At 35.3% G+C, this 24,068-nt stretch overlaps 1 protein-coding gene across 3 annotated transcripts in view; it reads left to right on the plus strand.

The window, feature by feature from the left end:
• Nucleotides 1-24,068, plus strand: part of FSTL5 (follistatin like 5) — a 684,607-nt gene that overhangs the window by 330,602 nt on the left and 329,937 nt on the right. For all 3 annotated transcript variants that reach the window (XM_035022792.1, XM_035022794.1, XM_035022795.1), the window contains exon 5: nucleotides 7,882-8,002. In XM_035022792.1, the coding sequence (XP_034878683.1) occupies nucleotides 7,882-8,002 (121 nt within the window). The remainder of the gene's footprint in view (nucleotides 1-7,881; nucleotides 8,003-24,068) is intronic.

Consider the following 24,068-nt stretch of genomic DNA (forward strand, 5'->3'; position numbering starts at 1 on the left):
CCATCTCTTCACCACTCTAGCTTACCATAAACATCTGTAACTGCACATTTAGTCTTTCAGTCTGAGGCTCGTTTTTGTATGTTAAAAATACCCAATTATAAGATATAAATTTATAGCAAAGTGAAATTTTGGACTTTCAAAAGAATTATGTTTTATGAAGTTGATAAAATTGATGGTAGCGCACTGGTAGATTTGCCATTGGCAATGGAGGATCTGGAAGAGTTAAAACAGGTTATAACAGAAGAAAGGAAATCAACAAAGATTAAGATGGTATATGCATGATCAAAAGAGACTGTTTCAGATGGAAAGGAGTGAGTGGTTCTAAATTGATGAAGTCCTATAATATTTTTTTCAAAATAATCTTTTCGATGATCCAAGTGTAGTGGATAAGAACTTTGATTATAGAACCTGGGTTCAAATCATATCCTTACTAACTACTTGTGAACCTTTGGCAAGTTACTGAAATTTTCCGTGACTCAGTTTTCCTTCCTATATATTGGCAATAATAATAGTACTTATTACATAAATTTGATATAATATTTATATTATTTACAATATGTATGCTTCCTAGGAACATGATTAGCACATAGTAAGTACAGTGTTAGCTGTAATTATATTTTCAAAGCTAATAGCAATATGCTCCAAACTGGGTTATCATATTCCAATGTATAATTCATAAAATAATAGCTCACTGCAAAAGCCTCAACAAACATAAAAAAAATACTTTTTCATAGCATGATCACAAACCTGATGTCTCCCCCAAGTGTTACATATATGACTAGTGTAGTCAGGCACTCAGCTACATAGTAACACATTTGTGGTTTTAAGAACATATATTTTTCCTAAAACAGACCTGAATGTGTGATGCCTGAAGGAAAGATTTCAGGATGAAGTGACCTAAGGTATGAGTATGTTCTTCCTGGCCAGTCTGGGAGGTAGGAAAAGGTCACTAGAAGTGTGACCATTAATGATCATTTGTTGTAAAAAAAAAAAAAAAAAGGAGCTCAGAAATGCTCTGGGTGGTTTATTCATATGTATTTTGAAGTCGCTGGGAATATTAAGAGTTAAGGTAAGCAGAAAGATTGTGAATCACCAGCTAAATTTATTTGTGAATTATGGGGAGTGAATGGGAGAGAATTATGTAGCTGAATGGCCTGAGATTCAAAGAAGTAGGTCTTTTCTATCTGTCTCTGTCTCTGTCTCTGTCTCTCTTTCCATCCATCCATTCATCCATCCATCTGTTATCTTTTTATCTATCTAATGAAGACTGGTTTGGGAAACAGAAATAGTACAGAAGTGCCAGTAGGGAGCCCTTTAGTTATTGACCATCTCCCTTGCTGAGGTAGAATGGATATGAGAGAAAAATTGGCCTCCAGTTGTTAAAATTATTAGACAAATGGTTTTCCTAAGAGGCAGCCAGAATTTCTTAAAGTTAATGTGGTAAAGAACATGTTTTTATAAGAAGTGGAAGGTAAAGGAGAGTTTTCTGATCAGAGAGCAGGTCACTATGTTGGGTTTGAGTTGGAAAGGAATGGAGATTGAGTCAGAGAAGGAAATGTACACAGCAATATGAGGAAACTTGGATTTCTTAGGGTCACAGAGGTAAACCAGGATATGAAACACAAAGGAATTTGTCCAGATTGTCCCTTAGAAGGGAATGGACAACTGTGTCTTGCACTGTGGTCTGAAATGTTGGATCTTTAGGGTAAGATGAGGGGACACATAGGCAGACTTCACCTGGTGGAATGGCACCCTTGAATTTGTTAGCAGTGTTAAAAGATAAGCTGAAGCATATTAAAATTTTAAGAATTTATTTGAGCAAAAATCAATTTGAATTAGGCTGTGCCAAACCAGAAGTGGTTAAGAAGCATTCCACTGAGGGGAGCTAGGGGAAAACTTTTATAGAGAAAAGGAGAAAGCAAAGTAAGGAAATGGTTGATTGGCTATAGCTTAAAGCATACTTGGCTATTTGTGATTGGTTGTCAGTTTTGGAAAGTTGAGGCATTTACAGGCTTAGACTCTGGGTTGTTTACATAGGCACGAGGGCGTTAGAACCAACTGAGTCTAATGGCTTCCTTGTTTAACTTAATAGCAGTAAACATAGGGTTCTTAAAGTGAAATAGTGCTAACAGCTTGGAAAATCTACTCCTTCGGCCTCTCCCTATTTCATAAAATAACCACCCGTAGAATTTAAGTAAGCAAAACCATTCCCTTGTGATTCTCAGTTTAAATAAGCAGCTGTATTGAGTATATTGATTTAGCTCTTTCTTCATTTAGATTCTGTCATCTTAATAAGCTGATTCACATTAGGCATGCATATTAGAATGAAATATTTCCCTAATGTGCACACATGCCAACTCTTTATTAAAATAATAAAAAGAGCTACTTGTTCACAGGATTTAGATTATGTTATACATATTTGACTTAAAAAGCTATTTGCTCAATGACTACCATATGTGAATATATTTACAAAATTAAATAAAAAGCAAGAATAAATAAGACCAGATATTTTTAAGCTATCAGGATGGGCATGATAATGATGTTTTTGCAACCTTTAAAAATGATTACAGCTGTTACATAAGGAATGGACAATTAATCTTTATTTTGAGTTGATAAAGCCTATTACAATTTTAAAGATTTTTTTAAAAGGTTCTGGTGTCTAGTCAACATATTTATTTACTATAAGATTGGTAAGAATTGTTTTGTCTAATAGATACAAAGTATTTTAGTGAGAACAAACTAAATACAAATAAACAAGCACTTGTCTGGATAGAGAAGGGAGATAAGTGAGAACTTCCAGGAAATTCCATGGTAATTAATCCTATTTAACATTTTAAAGCCCCATAAACCTTCTGGTAGATGAAATATAGCAGCAGAAAACCATGTGTTTGACTTAGAAGGGCAGTGGCAATGCCAGTAGTTAGATCTTCCCAGCGCTGGCAATTACCTTTCAAGTGCTAAAGATTTCAGGGGGGTAATAACAGCAACAGTGAGCACTTACCAGAGAAGGGTAAGGTCTGTAAGGTTTAGCTGCAGCTTGAGGCTACAATTAAGAAACAGTACTTTCAATTCTATCTGGAAATATTAGTAATGAGTTTCAAATATTCTTTTTTTTATGCTATTCATAATATGCACAAGACAATTGGAAAATTAAAATTTTGTTTTTAAAACATTTAAACATATCATTTATAGCATCTTTCCTTTGGAATGTTAAAGTACATTTAAAACTTGGGCATTCGTATTCAGAAAATCCGTGTGAGCCATATAGAATGCTTTAAAAATAAAACATTTTTCTTCTTATTAATGTTATCTCTTCAACAGGTCTTTCAAGAGAATTAATGTTGGCCCTATTGATTTTTTAAATGTTATAAAACTAAAAAAGAACTTAAAAGATTAAAAGATGTAATTAATTTTTATGTAATCCTTTTCTTCTAATACAGCTATTTCAGGATAGCATCGGTTATATATGATTAACAATTATAATTTGTAATGTTAATTATTTACTCTCTGCCCTTTCACCTTGTTTATTTTTTAGAACACTGTTGACAATCTGTAATTATCTTGTTTATTTAATTATTTGATTACCTGTTCTCACTTGTCCTCTTTAGAAAATTAACTCCATGAGGACAAAGATTATGTCATTCTTATTTACTACTGTATCTCCAACCCCTAGCACAGTTCTTGGCACATGTTGGTTGTTAAAAAGGGAAAGACAAAAGGAGGGAGGAAGGGAGAGGGGAGAAGCAGAAAGCTAGTGTACAAGGAGATGTTCAGAGAACCAACTAGTAGAGAAGCCAACCCATCTGTATCGAGTATGTAGGAGAGGCTTAAAGATAACGCCGGAAGAATATGTATTTCTAACAAAGTATATTTATTTCCTGACCCCTTAAGCTTTGATGCAGTCTACACATTTGTCAAGTAAAGAGTGAATATATCTTCTTCTCCTCAACTTCACAAATGTGATGTACTTTCTTTAAAACAGAGGACCACTGAGCTCTGATCTACTGAGATCACTGTTATTGTGACATGGTCATGATTAGTTTGAGGAAGAATAGCTGGCAAAGGGTGAGGAAGAGCTCATCCTCTGATGTGCTCTTGAACAAATGATTGGTGTGTTTTCTAGGAGTTTACAGTTGCTGTTTTTCTGTCTCCACCAAGGAGAATAAAGAAAAAGACACAGAACTGGAAGATTCTACTCCATTGTCCTCGCTCACCCTCATCACCATGACCTGACTTGAGACAATCAAAATTGATCCTATGTATTTTGCCTCTTTTATGAGAGTCAGTATAATAGTCTTTGATTTCTAAGTCATGATATATGACCAGAAAACTAATATTCACACATCTCCACAGCAGGGAGACAATCCTCTTCACCCACCTCTGGCATTTTCTTTTTTTCTTTCCAGTTTTATTTATCCTCAAATAACTTATTGTCTGACATGCTATATATTATATATTTATTTTCCCCCCTTTACTAGCATATAAGTTACACATGGGAGGGGTTTTTGTCTGTCTTGTTTTCAGAGTCTAGGAGTCTGTCACATAGTAGATAGTCAAAAATGATTTGTTGAATAGATATCTAAATAAACAAATGAAGGAGAATAATGGAGAATAGTTTACTTTGGGAGGGACAGGGTTTTTTTTTTTTTTGGTTTTATTTTTGTTTTTTTGTTTCGGGACAAAAAAGAATATAATATCAAAACACTGAATCATCCCTGAGTTATTACAATTCCTCGTACAACCTTGACAGTTCTATTACTTTGAAATTAAATATGTATCCCCTCTGGGATGCTGTATATACCTGAGCTCCCTGGATGACAGACATTCTACTAATACTTCTATTTTGTCACACTGACACTAATCTCTGTGGAGCCCAAGATTCATGTAACCTGATTTTTGATCATTAAAGAAAGTGAGACTCTTTAATTGTCTTTTAGCCTTAGAGAGTTCACCAAACACTGATAAATTTGGGAAACATACTCAATATTTTACAGTAGATAACAAAAAAAAAAATTATGAGTGGTCTCCTTGACTAAAGCTTCATTGTAGGATACTTAGATAACAATATATTCACTGAGTCTGGCTCTGTCATGACCACTAGTCCAGAAATAACATGTGTTTTGAGGAGCCTAGACTGGGAAGTTTTTGGAACCAGTGCCAGACATAAATAAAAGACATGCTGGCAACTATGAAAGCCCTACAAGTTTGCATCCTCTGTGTCAGAGAATGCTTAATGTATTACTGTGCACTTGGGAAGGAAATCTGCATTTTCTATCATACTTTCTTGCAGACAATCAGACACTCATTACTTTAAGGTTATCAAAACCGTAGATATCTAAAGCAATTTCTCCATGCTGGTTGAAAGGTCATAGGAAAGTATCGCCCTCATTTGGAATACCCTGGACTATACACAGATCCATCAGGAAACCTAAAAGAGAGAAGTTACTAGGAAATATGTTTTAAGTAGGCTGCTTTTGACCAAAAAATGGAGAAAACATGTATTTGAAATATTGATGATATGAGAAAAGTTACCTCTCTCCCGTACATGGACATGGTCCAATATAGGTGAACAGAGTTGTTTTTTTTTTGTTTTTTGTTTTTTGTTTTAGAAAGCATTTAGCCAGGACCATTTGCTTCTCTCATGCATACTCATTAAAACAGCACGTCCAGCTTAAGTTGTATAATCATGATCAAATCAAGATCAAGATCAAATCAAGATCAAGCTGGTCTTATGCCAACATTCAGAAAAAAAAAAAAGTAGAAGTTCATTCTCTTTGTCTAATACATGACTTAATTTGAGTAAACTATTAAAATAGAAAATATGAGACAGAAAATGATGAAGATTTTCTCCAGGTTTTTCCATCTCCTTTTCTTTATGAACATGTATGAGAATAAACACCACTAAAAAATATTATTAAAATACTTGACCAAACCCTGGTGTCACTGCATCCTTAAAATTACTACAATGCTTGCATTGTAGATCTTTAAGAAGAGCATAGTGAGGTAAGATGAAATACGCTGTCCCCCTAACCCCCGGGAAAAAGTAATTTTCCATGATCTAACAAATAACAGATGGAGAATGACTGAGAGCTCTGTTGCTTTCTAAATAGAAAAGCAGTATTAGTTTTCTCATTAGGCTTATAGGAGAGATGGCTTCAGCCATTAGGTAGTTTCGTTAATCCTTCCAGCTGGACTGTGCAAGAGCGTAGGGCTTAATACTCCCTCTCAACAATATCTATTTATATGGATCAATTAAAGCAGATAAATGTTTTGCCTCGTTTCCCCCCCAAGGCAGCGAATATCAGCTTAAACAATGAAATGCGAATACATTACGCAAGAGTAGATAACCCAATATCGTGTGGCAGTTCTGCTTGGCAATGCTCAGGTGGCTGGAGGCTGGAGCAGGCTGGGGCTCTAGTGACCTTTGTGCTAAACTCCATCCTCAGAGCTGCCTCTACAGCTCATCCACACTCAGGTGTAACTGAACTTTTAATATGGAAGTGTTCCCCAAAGGATTCTAAAAAAAACTAGTTTGATAGCATCTGAGAATATTTAGAAGTTAGTATCACTAATCCGCCGTTGATCTAACAAAGAAAGTCTGAAGCATACTGCTTTATCAAAAATAGTGATACACCGTGAATACACAGCAGTGCTTGTGCAAGCTGGTGTGGAAATCAGCAGTGAATTGTTTGAATAAGAAGCACATCACATTTTTAAAAAAATCGTTATTTTTGACTTTAAATGATTACTTTTGAGTGCACATTATATGTTGCCTTGCATCTAACTCTATGTGAGTATATGTGTGCCTGTTTATGTGTGTATATGCGCCTGCGTGTGTGCGTGTGTATAATCTTCACGACAGCCATTTGAGATAAATGTTACTATCTTCAATTTCTAATTGAGGAAAGGTTAAATGATTTGCCAGAAATTATAGAACTGGTAAGTGGCATTGGCAGAAACGGAACCCAGAGCTGGCTGACTTCAAGAGCCTGCATTTTCTCATTACATGGCACCGCCTTTTAAAAAAACACACACTCTAATGCGCAGCTGGACTGCCTTTATATGCGGGAGAATAGGAAAAGCTATGGACGCAGCTCTGCAGCCCCCTGGATGGGTAGAAATGTTTGAAAAATCTTGGGGAGCTCTTTTATTTGAGAGGCAATAGTCAAAGCAGTAGAGTATAAAAAAGCTACAGCCTCAGTCCATAGGACAGAGCACAGAGTAGAAAAGCAGTTTGATGATTTTTCTCACCCACACTTGGATAGATTTTCACCATCAATCGGTGCATTAATCCTCTCTGGCTCCTGGAAACAGTCATTTGCTTAATAGCTCTTTTGTGACGGGGAGAGTTAATGCACAATCCCAAACGGCTTAACTTCCAGCTGAGGAGGAGTTTAGGCAGAGAAGGAAAAAAAAATCTAACTTCATTTTTCACAAATATTTTGAAGATGAAACTTAGAACAAACGATCTCACTATTTTTGTTGAGAAAGAGCCCTGTTTTATTTTGACAGAGGTCACTGAGACGTAGGAGGCAATTTTCATGTGGAGATATTTCCTTGAGTCAGTATAAATGGAGCAAAGAAAATGAGTGAAATACAAAATGTCCTTGTAAATTTCAGATTTTTCTGGGTCCTACTGTGAAAATTTTGTGTTAGAAAGTTTGGACTAAATTCTAAGTACCTATCTGAACTTTTTAACTTTATATCTTTGGAACAGTTAAAAATAATTGTCCAGTGACCGAAAATCTGTATTTTTCATAGGTTCTGTTCTTTGCCCTACTGCAGACTCAAAATGATTTATTAAATGATTATTATGTATAATTAATTGTGCTATAGAAATGTTTAGATGATTATAATCATATGGCTTAATTTTCTTGTCAGGTGATAAAACAGGAAGAACTTGGCAAGGATCTTTCTGATTGTACTTTGTATGACCTACTGAAATACGATGATTTTGACTCTGACAAGCACCTGGCTCTTGAAGAACTTTATAGAACATTCCGTGAGTATAATATGCATTCTCTAATTCTTCTTTGTTCTTTTTCCTGTTTCTTTACACAATACTGTGTGTTTGCTTGATCTCAAAGTACAAGCTGTTTTTTTAAGAGAAGTGATATAAGTACTATAATTGAAGTACTTAACTGTGTTGAAACATATGTAAAAGCTAAGGGGTTTAATAATTCCAAAATGAAAAACTGGGAATACTTGATAACCCTAGAAATCAGTTCTTCCTGATTTTATTTGAAAACATTAATTCCACAATGTTTTTTCTAAGGTTTGGAGTAGGAGCAGCGCTTGACTGGTTTTCACCATATATCAAAAACAATTTAATTATTTATGCAGTGACTTTTTTTTTTTTTTCTACACTATTGGGAAACTAAAGTAGATTACTAGATAGAGTTTGTATTATGTTAACAAGCATAGGAATGGATAATTGTATTTATGTTAAGGTACTTTGGAATAATTTATATATGTCTCAGTTGCTTAAAGACTTCTTACAATTGACTATATGGGCTTTATAAAAGAGAATTATAAAGATGATCTCTCTGGCTTAAAAAAGTTGTCTACCAGGTTATTTTTTTAAAAATAATTCAAAGAGGAAAGACTAGGGGACAAAAACCAGAAAGGAAAGATTTAGGAGATGTGCACAAAAATTAAATTAACTGGTTGGTGTTTTGAAAATCACCAAAGAATCAAAGTTCAACAGGATTTAATTTAGCACTGAAACCAGTATTTTTATTCTATCTTCTATCATCTATCTATCTATCATATATCTTTAATATGTTATATGTATATATATATATATGTATATATTGCTTTCCAGAAAGGCAGGAAATAGTATATGTACTTAGTGTGAAAAGATCTCTTTTGTATTATGCCTCTGCCATCTATTAGTGGTCTGATATTAGGGAAATTACTTAAATTTCTGAAAATTCATATAAACAAGGATAGTAATTTTCTTGTTATATGATAATTTTATATTAAACATTGAATTATATGTTATGTAATATTTGGTACAAGCAAAATAATATATGTGAAATAGTTGCAGGTTACAAAGCTTTAAGGCAAGATATCAGTATGCTCTTCAGATTTAATTAAATTGCATTTCCATTTTAAATTAAAAGGCAGGATAACAAGGCAGGATGACTCTATAAACAGTTAATCCCTTAAAAGTATGTCACAAGGTGAAACTATATTTCAAAGATAACAACAAGAAAGCAGTATTATTATTATTCTGTGTTTGTTTGAAGAAACTGAAGCACAGAGAAGTTAAGAACTAAGTGGCTGAGTTTATAATTAAACCTCTGTCAGACTATGATGTCTATGTGTTTTCCACTAAACTCTACTCCGTAATAGGCATTAGTTTGTATGCTCACGGTGGCAAGGAGAAGATATTATGGTTTATCAGGAAGAAATTTTGTTTATATTGTTTTATATTTATATTATATTCATACCATCCTAATACATTATTATATAAATGCTATGTGCCAGATAGAAGGGATCAACATCATAAAAAGACCTACATGAAATATTAAGTGAATTGAGAAAATACTCTCCAGTTTGAGAAATCAAACAGAATTTTTGAAGATGGTAGCTATTGAATTAGTCTCCAGGATGAATGGATATGGGCTTTGGGGAACAGGAGATGGGAAATTGGACAAAAAGAATAGCATACATAAAAACTCAAGTGTGTGGCATTTCAGGTATTTACAGAAACTAATTCAACTGCAAGATCTGTTCCAGGTCTGAAATTCTATGAAAATATTCAATTATTATTGCTATTTTACTAACTTGTTTTATTAAACAAGCAGTCTAATCTACCAACTCCAATCCCTCACCCTTACACTATGCAGATACATGGATTTGACTAAATAAAAGTAATTGAAACTTGTAGCAAGAGCAGAAAATATTTTTAATGGTATGCAATTGATCAAGCATCAATAAGATAATTAAGTGGATGTCTGTGTAGAATTTTTATTCAAAATAAGGTTATTGTTGGTAATGAAATGGTGGAGCTAGAAACTAAAACAATAAAAGTAGTGTATAAATAATATGTTATTTTTATGACAGCACAGCAAAAACTGAATAATGATTCCTGGCAATATCAGTAAATAAGAATCTTGTCCAGAATATTGCTGCTTGTACCTATTCCAGGGAAAAAATGATACTGCGTTTTGAGATATGATTTGATGTTGCTAAGGAAGGCAAGGTGGATCAGTTTATTGTTCTGATAAAGAAAATTCTGCAATTCAGCAATCTGTATCATCAATAAAAACATTCAGTAGAGAAAACAGTAAAGTTTTATCTATGAGGGAGCTACATTATACTAGGAACTGTTGAAGCTGAAAGGGAAAAAATCTATATGATTTGGGTTAACTATTAGAAGGTAATATGGTAACAATTTTATGGAAATTATTTTTGGTAAATGCAATGAACTTAATGGATATTGTAATATATCTGCCATTAGGTCAAAATTATGTATAACACAAAAGGCCTACATTTTTAATATTCTAAGTCATAAAGAGATAGTAGGTAACGAAAGCACTTGGCAATCAGCAATCATATTATGATCTTTTTTTTTCTTTTTGTATAATTGCAAAACTAACCCTTAACAATGGTAAAATGATGTTCACATAATCATTTAGAGGAGATAATGTTTTTCTAAGTAATGCTGGAATTATATGGAATATTTTAATATTCTTTCTGGTCTCACCAAGCAATTTTCTGGAAAGTATTACATTTTCAGTGTTGCACTTATTCAAACAGGTCATCAAACTATACAACGATCCCTCAGAGATAGCAGAATTAATTTGTATGGATTGTGTCTGCATTAACAAGAGGTATTTATACATCTTCAATAGGAAATATATATCTATTTCTTTCTTCCCATCTATTATAATACTTTACAACTAAACCCACTTTGGTCTTGTGAAGTTTAGTGACAGGTTTTTTATAATGGCATGATTTCAAAAAGTCACTGTATTATAAAATACTACGGTAGTTTCATGAATAAAAATGTGTAACAATAGTGAGAAAAGCAATCTATTCAAAAATCATGTATTAAATACCCATGTGTATAGAATGCTGTGATAGTTAAAACAACTTAAAAAGATTGTTTTTCTTTCCCTTAGGAATATGTAATCTCAGACAGACATGACAAAAATGACAGATCTAGTATGGATAAAAATAATTTTTTTTTTACATCCAGAATGATTCCTCCAGGTAGTTCCTAAACAAAACCCAGAAAATGAAAAAAGTCCCTAAATGAATGTACAGAGGAATAAACTGTCTAGAGAAGTAAAAAAAAAAAAACAAAAACAAAAAAAAAAAAACAACCAAACTTCTCTTGATCCATTAATTATTTCCTGATAGATACAGAGTTTTGGAGTTCCAGTTTATCATTCTTTCTGCCATGGGTAATAAAATGGAAGAAAGTAAAGTAAAAGGTAATGTGCAAACAAGAAAAGGTTAAAGGTAAAAAATAGCACATCATCAACTGTATAAGGCTTTCTGTAAAATAGCCTTTTCCCCCCCTCCTTTTTGGAAAAGATGAATTATTTTAATATTTTACAATAGGCATTGGATGGTATTCTTAATTTTTTTCTCCAGAATTTTTGGCATTATTAAAAAGGTATTTAAAATAAATCCTCAGTGTTAGTATCAAATATTCTAAATTATGCCTCGTTTGATTAACAAATTTGGAAATCTATTTAATGGGATCAAATAAATTTTAAGTGAAGTCAGTGACATGGTTTTGAATACTTAGAGGAAATACTAAATCCTCTGGTCAGATGGTGAACACCTTTCACCCAGGCATTTTGTTGTCTTGAATATTTTCAGTAAAGCATGTAGATTTTTCAGTGCAAAGGTTTCTTACACAATTAAAAATGAGTCAACAATGCCATCATTAATCACAAGGACTTGAATTAACATACAAGGAACCAGCACTTTATTTTCTTCCCATTCAAAATTAAGTTAAAATGTTTGATTGTTTGATTTACATGGAACACTACATTTTCATTTTAAATCTGTAGGTAAATCTAAATGATTTGCCATCAAACATGACCATACACTAAATTAAGGCATTCAGTTTCAAAAGTGATATTCAGATAAATGTTTATGTTTACTTATTTTTGTAGTCAAACTCAATTAAGATGATAAAGTGCCATGATAGGATTATTGATTTTAGGAATTAATTGTTTTTATTTCTAGCTAGCAAAAATGGTGCAATTGGCTATCCAGAAAATAATATTTGTTTGGAGAATGCTATGTACTTTATTTTCTTAAATTATAAGTTAAATTATAAATTGAGAGTTAAATTATAAATTGTTTTGACTCTAGTTCCAAGTCTAAAATTGTATGAAATGAGGAGTTTGCAATTCTGATAGATTCTTCAAATTCCATTAAACCCTTATGAGTTGCAGTTCCCAAAACTATATACATGTATTTCAAGATATATATGTATTCTAGTAGTTCAAGTTCTAATGTCACACTTAAATAAATCTCTATGAATTCAAAATGATCTTTATGTGTGGAAGGATCCAAAAAAAGATGTGTTTCTACTAGGCATGAAATAATTAGATTTTTACAAGTATAATGCATCAACTGTGAGCATTTATATTGAAACTAATTGTATAATAGTTCTCTCTCCTTTCTTAAAAAGAGTAGGTAATTAGGAGTCTAAAATTTTAAAATATTAAAAAAAAACATGGAACACTTATTTTAAATTGCCTAACTATTCATGATTATACTCAAAATGTCATCTCTTTTTATTTGAAACCCTTCTTAATAGGATATAGTTTTAATAATGACATTATAAGGAAAAATCATTTTCTAGGAAATCACAATTGCTATAATAAAAATATTACTTATTGGAACCATCTAATAATCAGAGCAATGAAATATGAATATTATGTTAATATTCATAGATATTAGATCATTAGTATATGAAAGACATTTTTTGAGAAAAATAGCAGAGTTTAGTGAGAATTAAGACTCTTAACAGTAATATGGGTTAAAGGTGATAGTGCCAGGACTAAAGGAGCAACAGTAATAATACAGAGAACTGGTCATATTTGGACAATAACTCACAAGCAGAATCCTCTCAACTTGATGAATGATTACATATGCATGGGATGGAAAGGATAGGGTCAAGGATAATGTCTAGGTCTCTAGCTTGCATACCAAAGTGAACAATGAGGCTATTCATTAAAGTAGGGCACACAGGAAGAGAAGCACGTTTGGGGACATATACTGAGTTAAATTTTCAACATATTGGCATATTCACATAGAAACCCTTGGTTGGAGAATATTGTGGTCTAGAGCTCACGTGGGAGTTCAGGACAACAAATAGAGATATGGGGCATATAGTTAAAATTTGATAATATGGCAAGGAATGGAGTATCCAAGGTGAGTATGTAAAGACAGAGAGATGAGCAAAAGAGCAATAGGGAACTAAAACTTAAAATTAATTAATTAATTTAAAAACAAAACAAGTGAACAAAAAAACAGAGAGGTAGGAAGGAAACCAAAGGACTACACCATCATAAAATTTTAATAAGAAATTTCCTTGCCTGAGTTCAAAACAAGAGAGTATATGACAGGTAAATAAATGGCCACTGGATTTGTCAGTAAGGAGGTCGTTGGTGACTTTGGGCACAGCATTTTTGCAGAGATGTAGAGATAGAAGCAAAAGTGCTGGTGGTTGAGAGGTTAAATGTAAAAAAAAAAAAAAAAAAAAAAAGAAAAGTGAAATAAAGAAAAATAAAAAAAGTGCCGAGCAAAGAAGCAGAGCATGCAAGCATACATTGAGTATATATTTAGATAAAATCCAAAATAGGTAAAACTCATCTATGGTTTTAGTAGTTCACATGATGGTTGCCTTTGGAGGAATTGGCAGGTGATGGGGTGGGAACATAAGGTGAGAAGGGGACTTTTAGAATGCTCATAGCATTCTACTTTTAGCCTTACAAAAAAATCCCACACTGGTTTGGGAAAGGCAAATTTAGACATTGATATAGCTACTGTAGAATAGCCTCACACACGGATCATTGTAGTATGAAACCTTGTAGCAACTTTAATTGCCTGGTACATTGGAAAAATAACTCCTCTACAACATACTTTGATTAAAAAAATAATTTACTTGTTTGTATAATTATAATTTTCTATGTTGAAGTTTATAGATATGCCTTGACAGTTTTGATAAATAAAACTCAGCACCATTCACCTACAGGTAATTTCCACTTTATATTACTGTTACTCTATCAAGTTCTTTAGACCTTATAGGGAAAGGACTGTCTAACAACATTGTTGAGACCCAATCTATAGACATGTATTCCAAAAGGACAAATTTTGGTCCTAAACAAAATAAATTATTTTTACATATAAACTGTGAAGATAAAGACAACAGGTAAGGCAATACCAATTTAGACTATAATTTTAAAAAGAAAGTATTATTTTTTTTTTTCCATTTTATGACCCTGTCCTCCCAATTGTTAACATTACCTTAATCTTTGGTAGCTGGTGCACCTTTATGTTTCTTCTTTTACCTATAGCCTCTTTCACGATTTCTCACTGGTAATTTTGCTTGCTGACCTATTTGGAACTCCTAAAAGCAGACAATTAGATATTTTAGCTTCTCTTTTATTTCAAGTGAAACAGTTGTATTTATTTCTTAAAGTATTGACTCTTTTTGTCACATAGATATTGAGAGCAAGGCCTTTTCTGGTGCAAAATAAAATTGAAATAAACAATAAAATGGAAATTGATTATTCATTCTTATTTTTCCACACTGCACCATATCTCGTCAAACATAACTTAGCGGGCCTGACTTAAATTACTTTCCCCTGACTTCAGCACGGTATTCAGCAACAGAGCTAGCCTAAGGCTGTTTTGGACTTTCAAAATCATTTCTGTAAGTCATTGGTGCTTTGGCTTTGTTAACCCTGTTCTTTACACCAATTTCTCAGAAACTCCTTGGAATTGAGCCTTGCATTGTGCTTGTGTGGTTCTGAAACCCTATCTGCATGGCATCTTCTTCATAATGGCTTTCCTTTGGAGATCACCAGCTACATTACTGCCCCAGATCTGATCTATTTGGGCATGACAGAGTTGCAGCAGCTTGGCACCAAAGCCTTAGCTTCAACGTAAGAGTATCTCAGGGGCACCTGGCAGGGTCAGGCAGTAGAACATGTGACTCTTCATCTCAGGGCCAAGAGGTCAAGCCCCATGTTGGGTGTGGAACCTATTTAAATAAACAAACAAACAAACAAAGTATCTCAGATTTCCAAACTGAGTTTCTACTAATGGGATTTAATTTTTAACTGGCTAACTATTGTTCAACAGTTTAAAACAATGTGAATGTAATGTATCATGTTTTAATTACTAGCTGTTTTCTGAAATCCCTACTCAAGGTTAGTCTGAGAAAATGCATTTCATTTACATTTTTCAGTTGAGAGTTTCTTTTTTTTTAAGATTTTATTTATTTGAGAGAGAAAGCACAAGCAGAGGGAGAAACAGGCTCCCTGATTTGGGGATCTACCCAGGACCCTGGGATCATGACCTGAGCCGAAGGCAGACGCTTAACCGACTGAGCCACATAGGCGCCCCAGTTAAAAGTATCTTTTTTTTTTTTTTTTAAAGATTTCATTTATTTATTTGACAGAGAGAGAGAGAGTATAAGTAGGCAGAGAGGCAGGCAGAGGGAGAGGGAGAAGCAGGCTCTCCGCTGAGCAAGGAGCCCGATGTGGGGCTTGATTCCAGGACCCCAGGACCAGGACCCAAGCCGAAGGCAGATGCTCAATGACTGAGCCACCCAGGTGTACTTGAAAGTTTCTTTAAGGGATTCTTCCCTGTCAAATGATCCATTATGGAGGCATTTACCTACAAAGTGAAGGCCATGATATATAAAATCAAATGTTTTTTAAATATATAAGTTACGGGCGCCTGGGTGGCTCAGTTGGTTAAGCGACTGCCTTCAGCTCAGGTCATGATCCCAGGGTCCTGGGATCGAGTTCGACGTCGGGCTCCCTGCTCTGCGGGGAGCCTGCTTCTCCCTCTCCCACTCCCCCTGCTTGTGTTCCCTCTGTCGCTGTGTCTCTCTCTGTCAAATAAATAAATAAAATCTTTAAAAAAATAAAAAAATAAAAAAATAAATATATAAGTTACTCATGCATGTTTAGGCAATTAAACTTTTAAAACTATTTTTTTTTTTAATTCAAGAATTGGAAGCTAGTACTTAGAAAATACATTTTTGCCAAGTGTATTTTAATATATAATTATTATTACCCTCACATTTTTTTAAACCAGCCAGAGGCCTACCCTCTTATTTAAGAGAGTTCTACCACTTTCATGGAGTAGTTACATGGGTGTAACCAGATAAACAAAGAAGTTTTAGTAGGCCTTATCAATAATATATAGAAATTATAAGATTTAAGTCCACTCTCTAATAATAGTTTGAATCTAACCTGTCTTGTTAAAAAAAAAAAAGAAGAAATGAATCAAAACAAGATAAATGGATTTTTTAGTTTTAATAATTTTTATTTATTTATTTTATTATTTTATTTTATTTTTTAAGATTTTATTTATTTGACAGAGAGAGACACAGCGAGAGAGGGAACACAAGCAGGGGGAGTGGGAGAGGGAGAAGCAGGCTTCCCACTGTGCAGAGAGCCCGATGTGGGGCTCGATCCCAAGACCCTGGGACCATGACCTGAGCTGAAGGCAGACACTTAATTTCTGAGCCACCCAGGCGCCCCTTATTTATTTTATTTAATGTTATGTTAATCACCATACATTACATCATTAGTTTTGATGTAGTGTTCCATGATTCATTGTTTGCGTATAACACCCAGTACTCCATTCAGTATGTGCCCTCCTTAATACCCATCACCAGGCTAACTCATCCACCCACCCCCTCCCCTCTAGAACCCTCAGTTTGTTTCTCAGAGTCCATAGTCTTTCATGGTTCATCTCTCCCTCTGATTTGCTCCCCTTCATTCTTCCCTTTTCTTCTTCTTCTTCCTTTTTTTTTTTTTTTTAACATATAATGTATTATTTGTTTCAGAGGTACAGATCTGTGATTCAATGGTATTACACAATTCACGGCACTCACCATAGCACATACCCTCCCCAGTGTCTATCACCCAGCCACCCCATCCCTCCCACCCCCCAACACTCCAGCAAACCTCAGTTTTTTTCCTGAGATTAAGAATTCCTCACATCAATGAGGTCATATGATACATGTGTTTTTCTGATTGACTTATTTCTCTCAGCATAATATGCTACAGTTCCATCCATATCCTTGCAAATGACAAGATTTTATTCCTTTCAATGGCTGCATAATATCCCATTGTATATAAATGCCACTTCTTCTTTATCCATTCATCTGTTGATGGACATCTTGGCTCTTTCCACAGTTCGGCTATTGTGGACATTGCTGCTATAAACATCGGGGTGCACATACCCCTTCGGATCCCTACATTTGTATCTTTGGGGTAAATACCCAGTAGTGCAATTGTTGGGTCATATGGTAGCTCTATTTTCAACTCTTTGAGGAACCTCAATACTGTTTTCCAGAGTGGCTGCACCAGCTTGCATTCCCACCAGCACTGTAGGAGGGTTCCCCTTTCTCCGCACCACCACCAACATCTGTCGTTTCCTGACTTCTTAATTTTAGCCATTCTGACAGGTGTGAGGTGATATCTCATTGAGGTTTTGATTTGGATTTCCCTGATGCCGAGTCATGTTGAGCACTTTTTCATGTGTCTGTTGGCCATTTGGATGTCTTCTTTGGAAAAATGTCTGTTCATGTCTTCTGCCCATTTCTTGATTGGATCATTTGTTCTTTGGGTGTTGAGTTTAAGAAGTTCTTTATAGATTTTGGATACTAGCCCTTTATCTGATATGTCATTTGCAAAAATCTTCTCCCATTCTGTCGGTTGTCTTTTGGTTTTGTTGACTGTTTCTTCTGCTGTGCAAAAGCATTTTATCTTGATGAAGTCCCAGTAGTTCATTTTTGCCCTTGCTTCCCTTGCCTTTGGCGATGTTCTAGGAAGAAGTTGCTGTGGCTGAGGTCGAAGAGGTTGCTGCCTGTGTTCTTCTCTAGGATTCTGATGGATTCCTGTCTCACATTGAGTTCTTTCAACCATTTGGAGTCTATTTTTGTGTGTTGTGTAAGGAAATGGCCCAGTTTCATTCTTCTGCATGTGGCTGTCCAATTTTCCCAACACCATTTATTGAAGAGACTGTTTTTTTTCCATTGGACATTCTTTCCTGCTTTGTCAAAGATTAGTTCACTGTAGAGTTGCAGGTCCATTTCTGGGCTCTCTATTCTGTTCCATTGATCTATGCCTGTTTTTGTGCCAGTACCATACTGTCTTGATGATTACAGCTTTGTATAGAGCTTGAAGTCTGGAATTATGATGCTGCCAGCTTTGCTTTTCTTTTTGAACATTCCTCTGGCTCTTCAGGGTCTTTTCTGGTTCCATACAAATTTTAGGATTATTTTTCCATTTCTTTGAAAAAAGTGGATGGTATTTTGATAGGGATTGCTTTGAAAGTGTAGATTGCTCTAGGTAGCATTGACATGTTCACAATATTTGTTCTTCCAATCCATGAGCATGGAACCTTTTTCCATTTCTTTGTGTCTTCCTCAATTTCTTTCTGAGTATTTTATAGTTTTCTGAGTACAGATTCTTTGCCTGTTTGGTTAGATTTATTCCTAGGTTATCTTATGGTTTTGGGTGCAGTTGTAAATGGGATTGACTCCTTAATTTCTCTTTCTTCTGTCTTGTTGTTGGTGTATAGGAATGCCACTGATTTTTGTGCATTGATTTTATATCCTGCCACTTTACTGAATTCCAGTATGAGTTCTAGCAGTTTTGGGGTGGGGTCTTTTGGGTTTTCCACATAAAGTATCATATCATCTGCAAACAGTGAGAATTTGACTTCTTCTTTGCTGATTTGGATGCTTTTTATTTCTTTTTATTTCTTTTTGTTGTTCGAGTGCTGTGGCTAGGACTTCTAACACTATGTTGAATAGCAGTGGTGATAGTGGACATCCCTGCCATGTTCCTGACCTTAGGGGGAAAACTCTCAGTTTTTTCCCATTGAGAATGATATTCACTGTGGGTTTTTCAAAAATGGCTTTTATGATATTGAGGTATGTACCCTCTATGCCTATACTCTGAAGAGTTTTGATCAAGAAAGGATGCTGTACTTTGTCAAATGCTTGTTCTGCATCTATTGAGAGGACCATATGGTTCTTATTCTTTCTTTTATTAATGTATTGTATCACATTGATTGATTTGTGGATGTTGAATCAAACTTGTGTCCAGGGATAAATCCCACTTGGTCGTGGTGGATAATCCTTTTAATGTACTGTTGGATCCTATTGGCTAGTATTTTGGTGAGAATTTTTGCATCCATGTTCATCAAGGATCTTGGTCTGTAATTCTCCTTTTTGATGGCGTCTTTGTCTGGTTTTGGGGTCAAGGTAATGCTGGCTTCATAAAACGAGTTTGGAAGTTTTCCTTCCATTTCTATTTTTTGGAACAGTTTCAGAAGAATAGGTATTAATTCTTCTTGAAATGTTTGGTAGAATTCCCCTGGGAAGTCATCTGGCCCTGGGTTCTTGTTTGTGGGAGATTTTTGATGACTGCTTCAATTTCCTAGTGGTTATAGGTCTGTTCAGGTTTTCTATTTCTTCCTGGTTCAGTTTTGGTAGTTGATACATCTCTAGGAATGCATCCATTTCTTCCAGATTATCTAATTTGCTGGCATGTAGTTGCTCATAATATGTTCTTATAATTGTTTGTATTTCTTTGGTGTTGGTTCTGATCTCTCCTCTTTCATTCATGATTTTATTTATTTGGGTCCTTTCTCTTTTCTTTTTGATAAGTCTGGCCAGGGGTTTATCAATCTTGTTAATTCTTTCAAAGAACCAGCTCCTAGTCTTGTTGATCTGTTCTACTGTTCTTTTGGTTTCTATTTCATTGATTTCTGCTCTGATCTTTATTATTTCTCTTCTCCTGCTGGATTTAGGCTTTATTTGCTGTTTTTTCTCTAGTCCTTTAGGTGGAGGGTTAGATTGTGTGTTTGAGACCTTTCTTGTTTCTTGAGAAAGGCTTGTATTGCTATATACTTTCCTCTTAGGACTGCCTTTGCTGCATCCCAAAGATTTTGAATAGTTGTGTTTTCATTTTCAATGGTTTCCATGATTTTTTTTAATTCTTCTTAATTTCTTGGTTGACCCATTCATTCTTTAGTAGGATGCTCTTTAGCCTCCATGTGTTTGAGTTCTTTCTGACTTTCCTCTTGTGATTGAGTTCTAGTTTCAAAGCATTGTGGTCTGAAAATATGCAGGGAATGATCCCAATCTTTTGGTACTGGTTGAGACCTGATTTGTGACCTAGGATGTGATCTATCCTGGAGAATGTTCCATGGGCACTAGAGGAGAATGTGTATTCTGTTGCTTTGGGATGGAGTGTTCTGAGTATGTCTGTGAAGTCCATTTGGTCCAGTGTGTCATTTAAAGTGTTTATTTCCTTATTGATCTTTTGCTTGGATGATCTGTCCATTTCAGTGAGGGGGTTGTTAAAGTCCCGCACTATTGTATTGTCGATGTGTTTCTTTGCTTTTGTTATTAATTGCCTTATATAAGTGGCTGATCCCATGTTAGGGGCATAGATATTTACAATTGTTAGTTCTTCATGTTGGATAGACCCTTTAAGTAGGATATAGTGCCCTTCCTCATCTCTTATTATAGTCTTTGGTTTAAAATCTAATTTGTCTGATATAAGGATAGCCACCCTAACTTTCTTTTGATGTCCATTAGCATGGTAAATGGTTTTCCACCCCCTCACTTTCAATCTGGGGGTGTCTTTGGGTCTAAAATGAGTCACTTGCAGACAGCATATCGATGGGTTTTGTTTTTTATCCAATCTGATAGCCTGTGGCTTTTGATTGGGTCATTTAGCCCATTTACATTCAGGGTAACTATTGAAAGATATGAATTTAGTGCCATTGTATTGCCTGTATGGTGACTGTTACTGTATATTGTCTGTGTTCCTTTCTGGTCTGTGTTACTTTTAGGCTCTCTCTTTGTTTAGAGGACCCCTTTCAATATTTCTTGTAGGGCTGGTTTCATTTTTGCAAATTCCTTTAGTTTTTGTTTGTCCTGGAAGCTTTTTATCTCTCCTTCTATTTTCAATGATAGCCTAGCTGGCTATAGTATTCTTGGCTGCCTATTTTTCTCGTTTAGTGCTCTGTATATATCATGCCAGTCCTTTCTGGCCTGCCAGATCTTGTGGATAGATCTGTTGCCAGTCAAATGTTTCTACCATTTTAGATTACATATCTCTTCTCCTGAGCTGCTTTCAGGATTTTCTCGTAAGTTTTACTATTAGGTGTTGGGGTGTTGACCTATTTTTATTGATTTTGAGGGGGGTTCTCTGTGCCTCCTGGGTTTTGATGCCTATTTCCTTCCTCAAATTAGGGAAGTTCTCTGCTATCATTTGCTCCAATATACCTTCTGCCCCCCCCTCTCTTCTTCTTCTGGGATCCCAATTATTCTAATGTTGTTTCATCTTACGGTATCACTCATCTCTTGAATTCTGCCCTCGTGTTCCAGTAGTTGTTTATCTCTCTTTTTCTCAGCTTCTTTATTCTCCATCATTTGGTCTTCTATATCACTAATTCTCTCTTTTGCCTCATTTATCCTAGCAGTTAGAACCTCCATTTTTGATTTCACCTCATTAATAGCCCTTTTGATTTCAACTTGGTTAGATTTTAGTTCTTTTATTTCTCTGGAGAGGGTTTCTCTATTCTCTTCCATCCTTTCTTTAAAATCGTCATTATGAACTCTAGTTCCAACTCTTACTAATGTCCATATTGATTAGGTCCCTGGCAGTCAGTACTGCCTCTTGTTCTTTTTTTTAGGTGATTTTTTCTGTCTTGTCATTTTGTCCAGAGGAGAATAGATGAATGAGAGAACAAAATGCTAACAGGGTAACAACGACTCCAGAAATATATACACTAAACAAATCAGAAAAGACCTGAAACTGGGGGAAAATAAAGGGAAAGAAAGAAAAAAGAAAAAAAAAAAAGAAAAGGAAAAGATAAAAACAAACAATCAACAACAACAACAAAAAAACACAGAATATGACCACATATGATCAGGCTGGTGTATATCCAGTGCCACACACTAGATTTTGGGCCTATTTTGGTCCTTTAGTAAAAAGTGTCTCTCAAAATTTTAAAGAAAGAAAAACTTATATATGTACAAAAATAAGGGTTAATACGATGAAGGGTTGGAATATGACTGTAAAGATGAAAACTATAAAAGATTTTATGAAAGGAATTGATAAGATAAGAAGGTTGAAAAAAGAAAGAAGAAGATTTAAAAAAAAAAAAGTAGAGAATGTGATCAGGCAGTAGAGTAGAACAAAACCATACACTAGAGATTTAGGGTATATTTTGGTCTGTTAGAAGAAACTGTATCCCAAAATTTTAAAGAGAGAACAACTTATATATATATAAAAAAAATAAGGCTAACTACTGTGAAGGGATAGAATATGACTCTAAAAATGAAAAATAAAAAAGATTTTTTAAAAAAGGGATTGATAAGATGTTGGTTGAAAAAGGGAAAAAGGGAAAAAGAAAAATTCAAATAAAAAAAGAAAAGAAAAATTAAAAAAAAAATTAACTTTGAAAGACTAAAGAATCATGGGAAAAAAGCCATGAATTCTATGTACTGTATTCCCCTAGTGCTGGAGTTCTGCCATTCTCATTGATTGGTAAACTTGGTTTTGGCTGGCTGTTCTTGCTGATCTTCTGGGGGAGGGGCCCATCGCAGTGGTTCTTAAATGTCTTTGCCAGTGGCAGAATTGTCCCACCCTTGCCGAGGCCAGGCTAAATAATCAGCTCAGGTTTGGTCTGGGGAGGTTTTGTTCCCTGCAAGTGAAAATGGCAGCCTCCCAATGTCCTCCCCAGAGGAGCTGAGAACTCGAGGCCCCACTCCTCAGTGAGCCCCCGGAGAAAAGCTGTCAATCACTCCCGTCTCCCTGGTCTCTGGCTGCACTCTGTGCTCACCCAGCCTATGACCAAACGTTTCTATCTCTGGCACTTGACTCGGTGTGGAGTCTCCAAACCCAGCAGATCCCTGTGGTGAGCTCCTGTGCTCCTCCTCCCAGGGAAGGAAGGGGAGTCTCCCTGGATCTGCCCCTTTTTGGGTCCCTGCTGGAAGAGCAATGGCCCGACTATGCTGTGGATCAGTTTATGGCAACCCTGAGCTGAGAACCCACTCCTCGGCTCTGTCTCTGCAGCTGGCTTCCCCACTCCGATACCTGGGAGCTCTGCCATACTCAGGCACCCCTGGTCTTTCTGTGACCCTGAGGGTCCTGAGACCACACTGTCCCAGCGAGGGTCCCACCCCCCGCTTAGCCACTGGAACGTCCCTCAGCAGAGAGGACTTCTAAAAGTTCTCATTTTGTGCTCCGTGGCTCTATCATTTGCCGGTAGTGGCTGCCGGAGGCCCCCTCCCCTGCCATCTATCCTCCCGAATATCGCCTCAGAGTCACTTCTCTGCACATCCTACCTTCCAGAAAGTGGTCACTTTTCTGTTCAGAGAGTTGCTGCTATTCTCTTCTTTGATCTCCTGTTGAGTTTTTAGGTGTTCAGAATGGTTGGATCCCTATCTACCTGAATTCCTGGGACCAGATGAAATTTAGGTTTCCTACTCCTCTGCCATCTTGCTCCTCCTAGTTTTAATAAATTTTAAGCCAAATCACATATTAAAACGTTGGCCAACAGACTTTGCTTTCATTAACTACCCTAATTCCATATCCTTTTTAACAGTTACTACTTTTGTTTTTGTAATAGTTAAAGAAAACAGAAAGGCACAAAAGAGAAAATAGGAATTAATTTTAATTCCATCATTCATTTATAATCACTTTGATATACACACATGCACGTATTTTATGAAAATGTGACTACATTAATATTATATCTTCCTGATTTATTTTAATTATACCTTAATTAATAGGGGAACATATCTCAGTATTAACACA

This window comes from Mirounga leonina, unplaced genomic scaffold, assembly GCF_011800145.1.
Source record: "Mirounga leonina isolate KUSES-001 unplaced genomic scaffold, KU_Mleo_1.0 Mir_176, whole genome shotgun sequence".
Classification (NCBI taxonomy): domain Eukaryota; kingdom Metazoa; phylum Chordata; class Mammalia; order Carnivora; family Phocidae; genus Mirounga; species Mirounga leonina.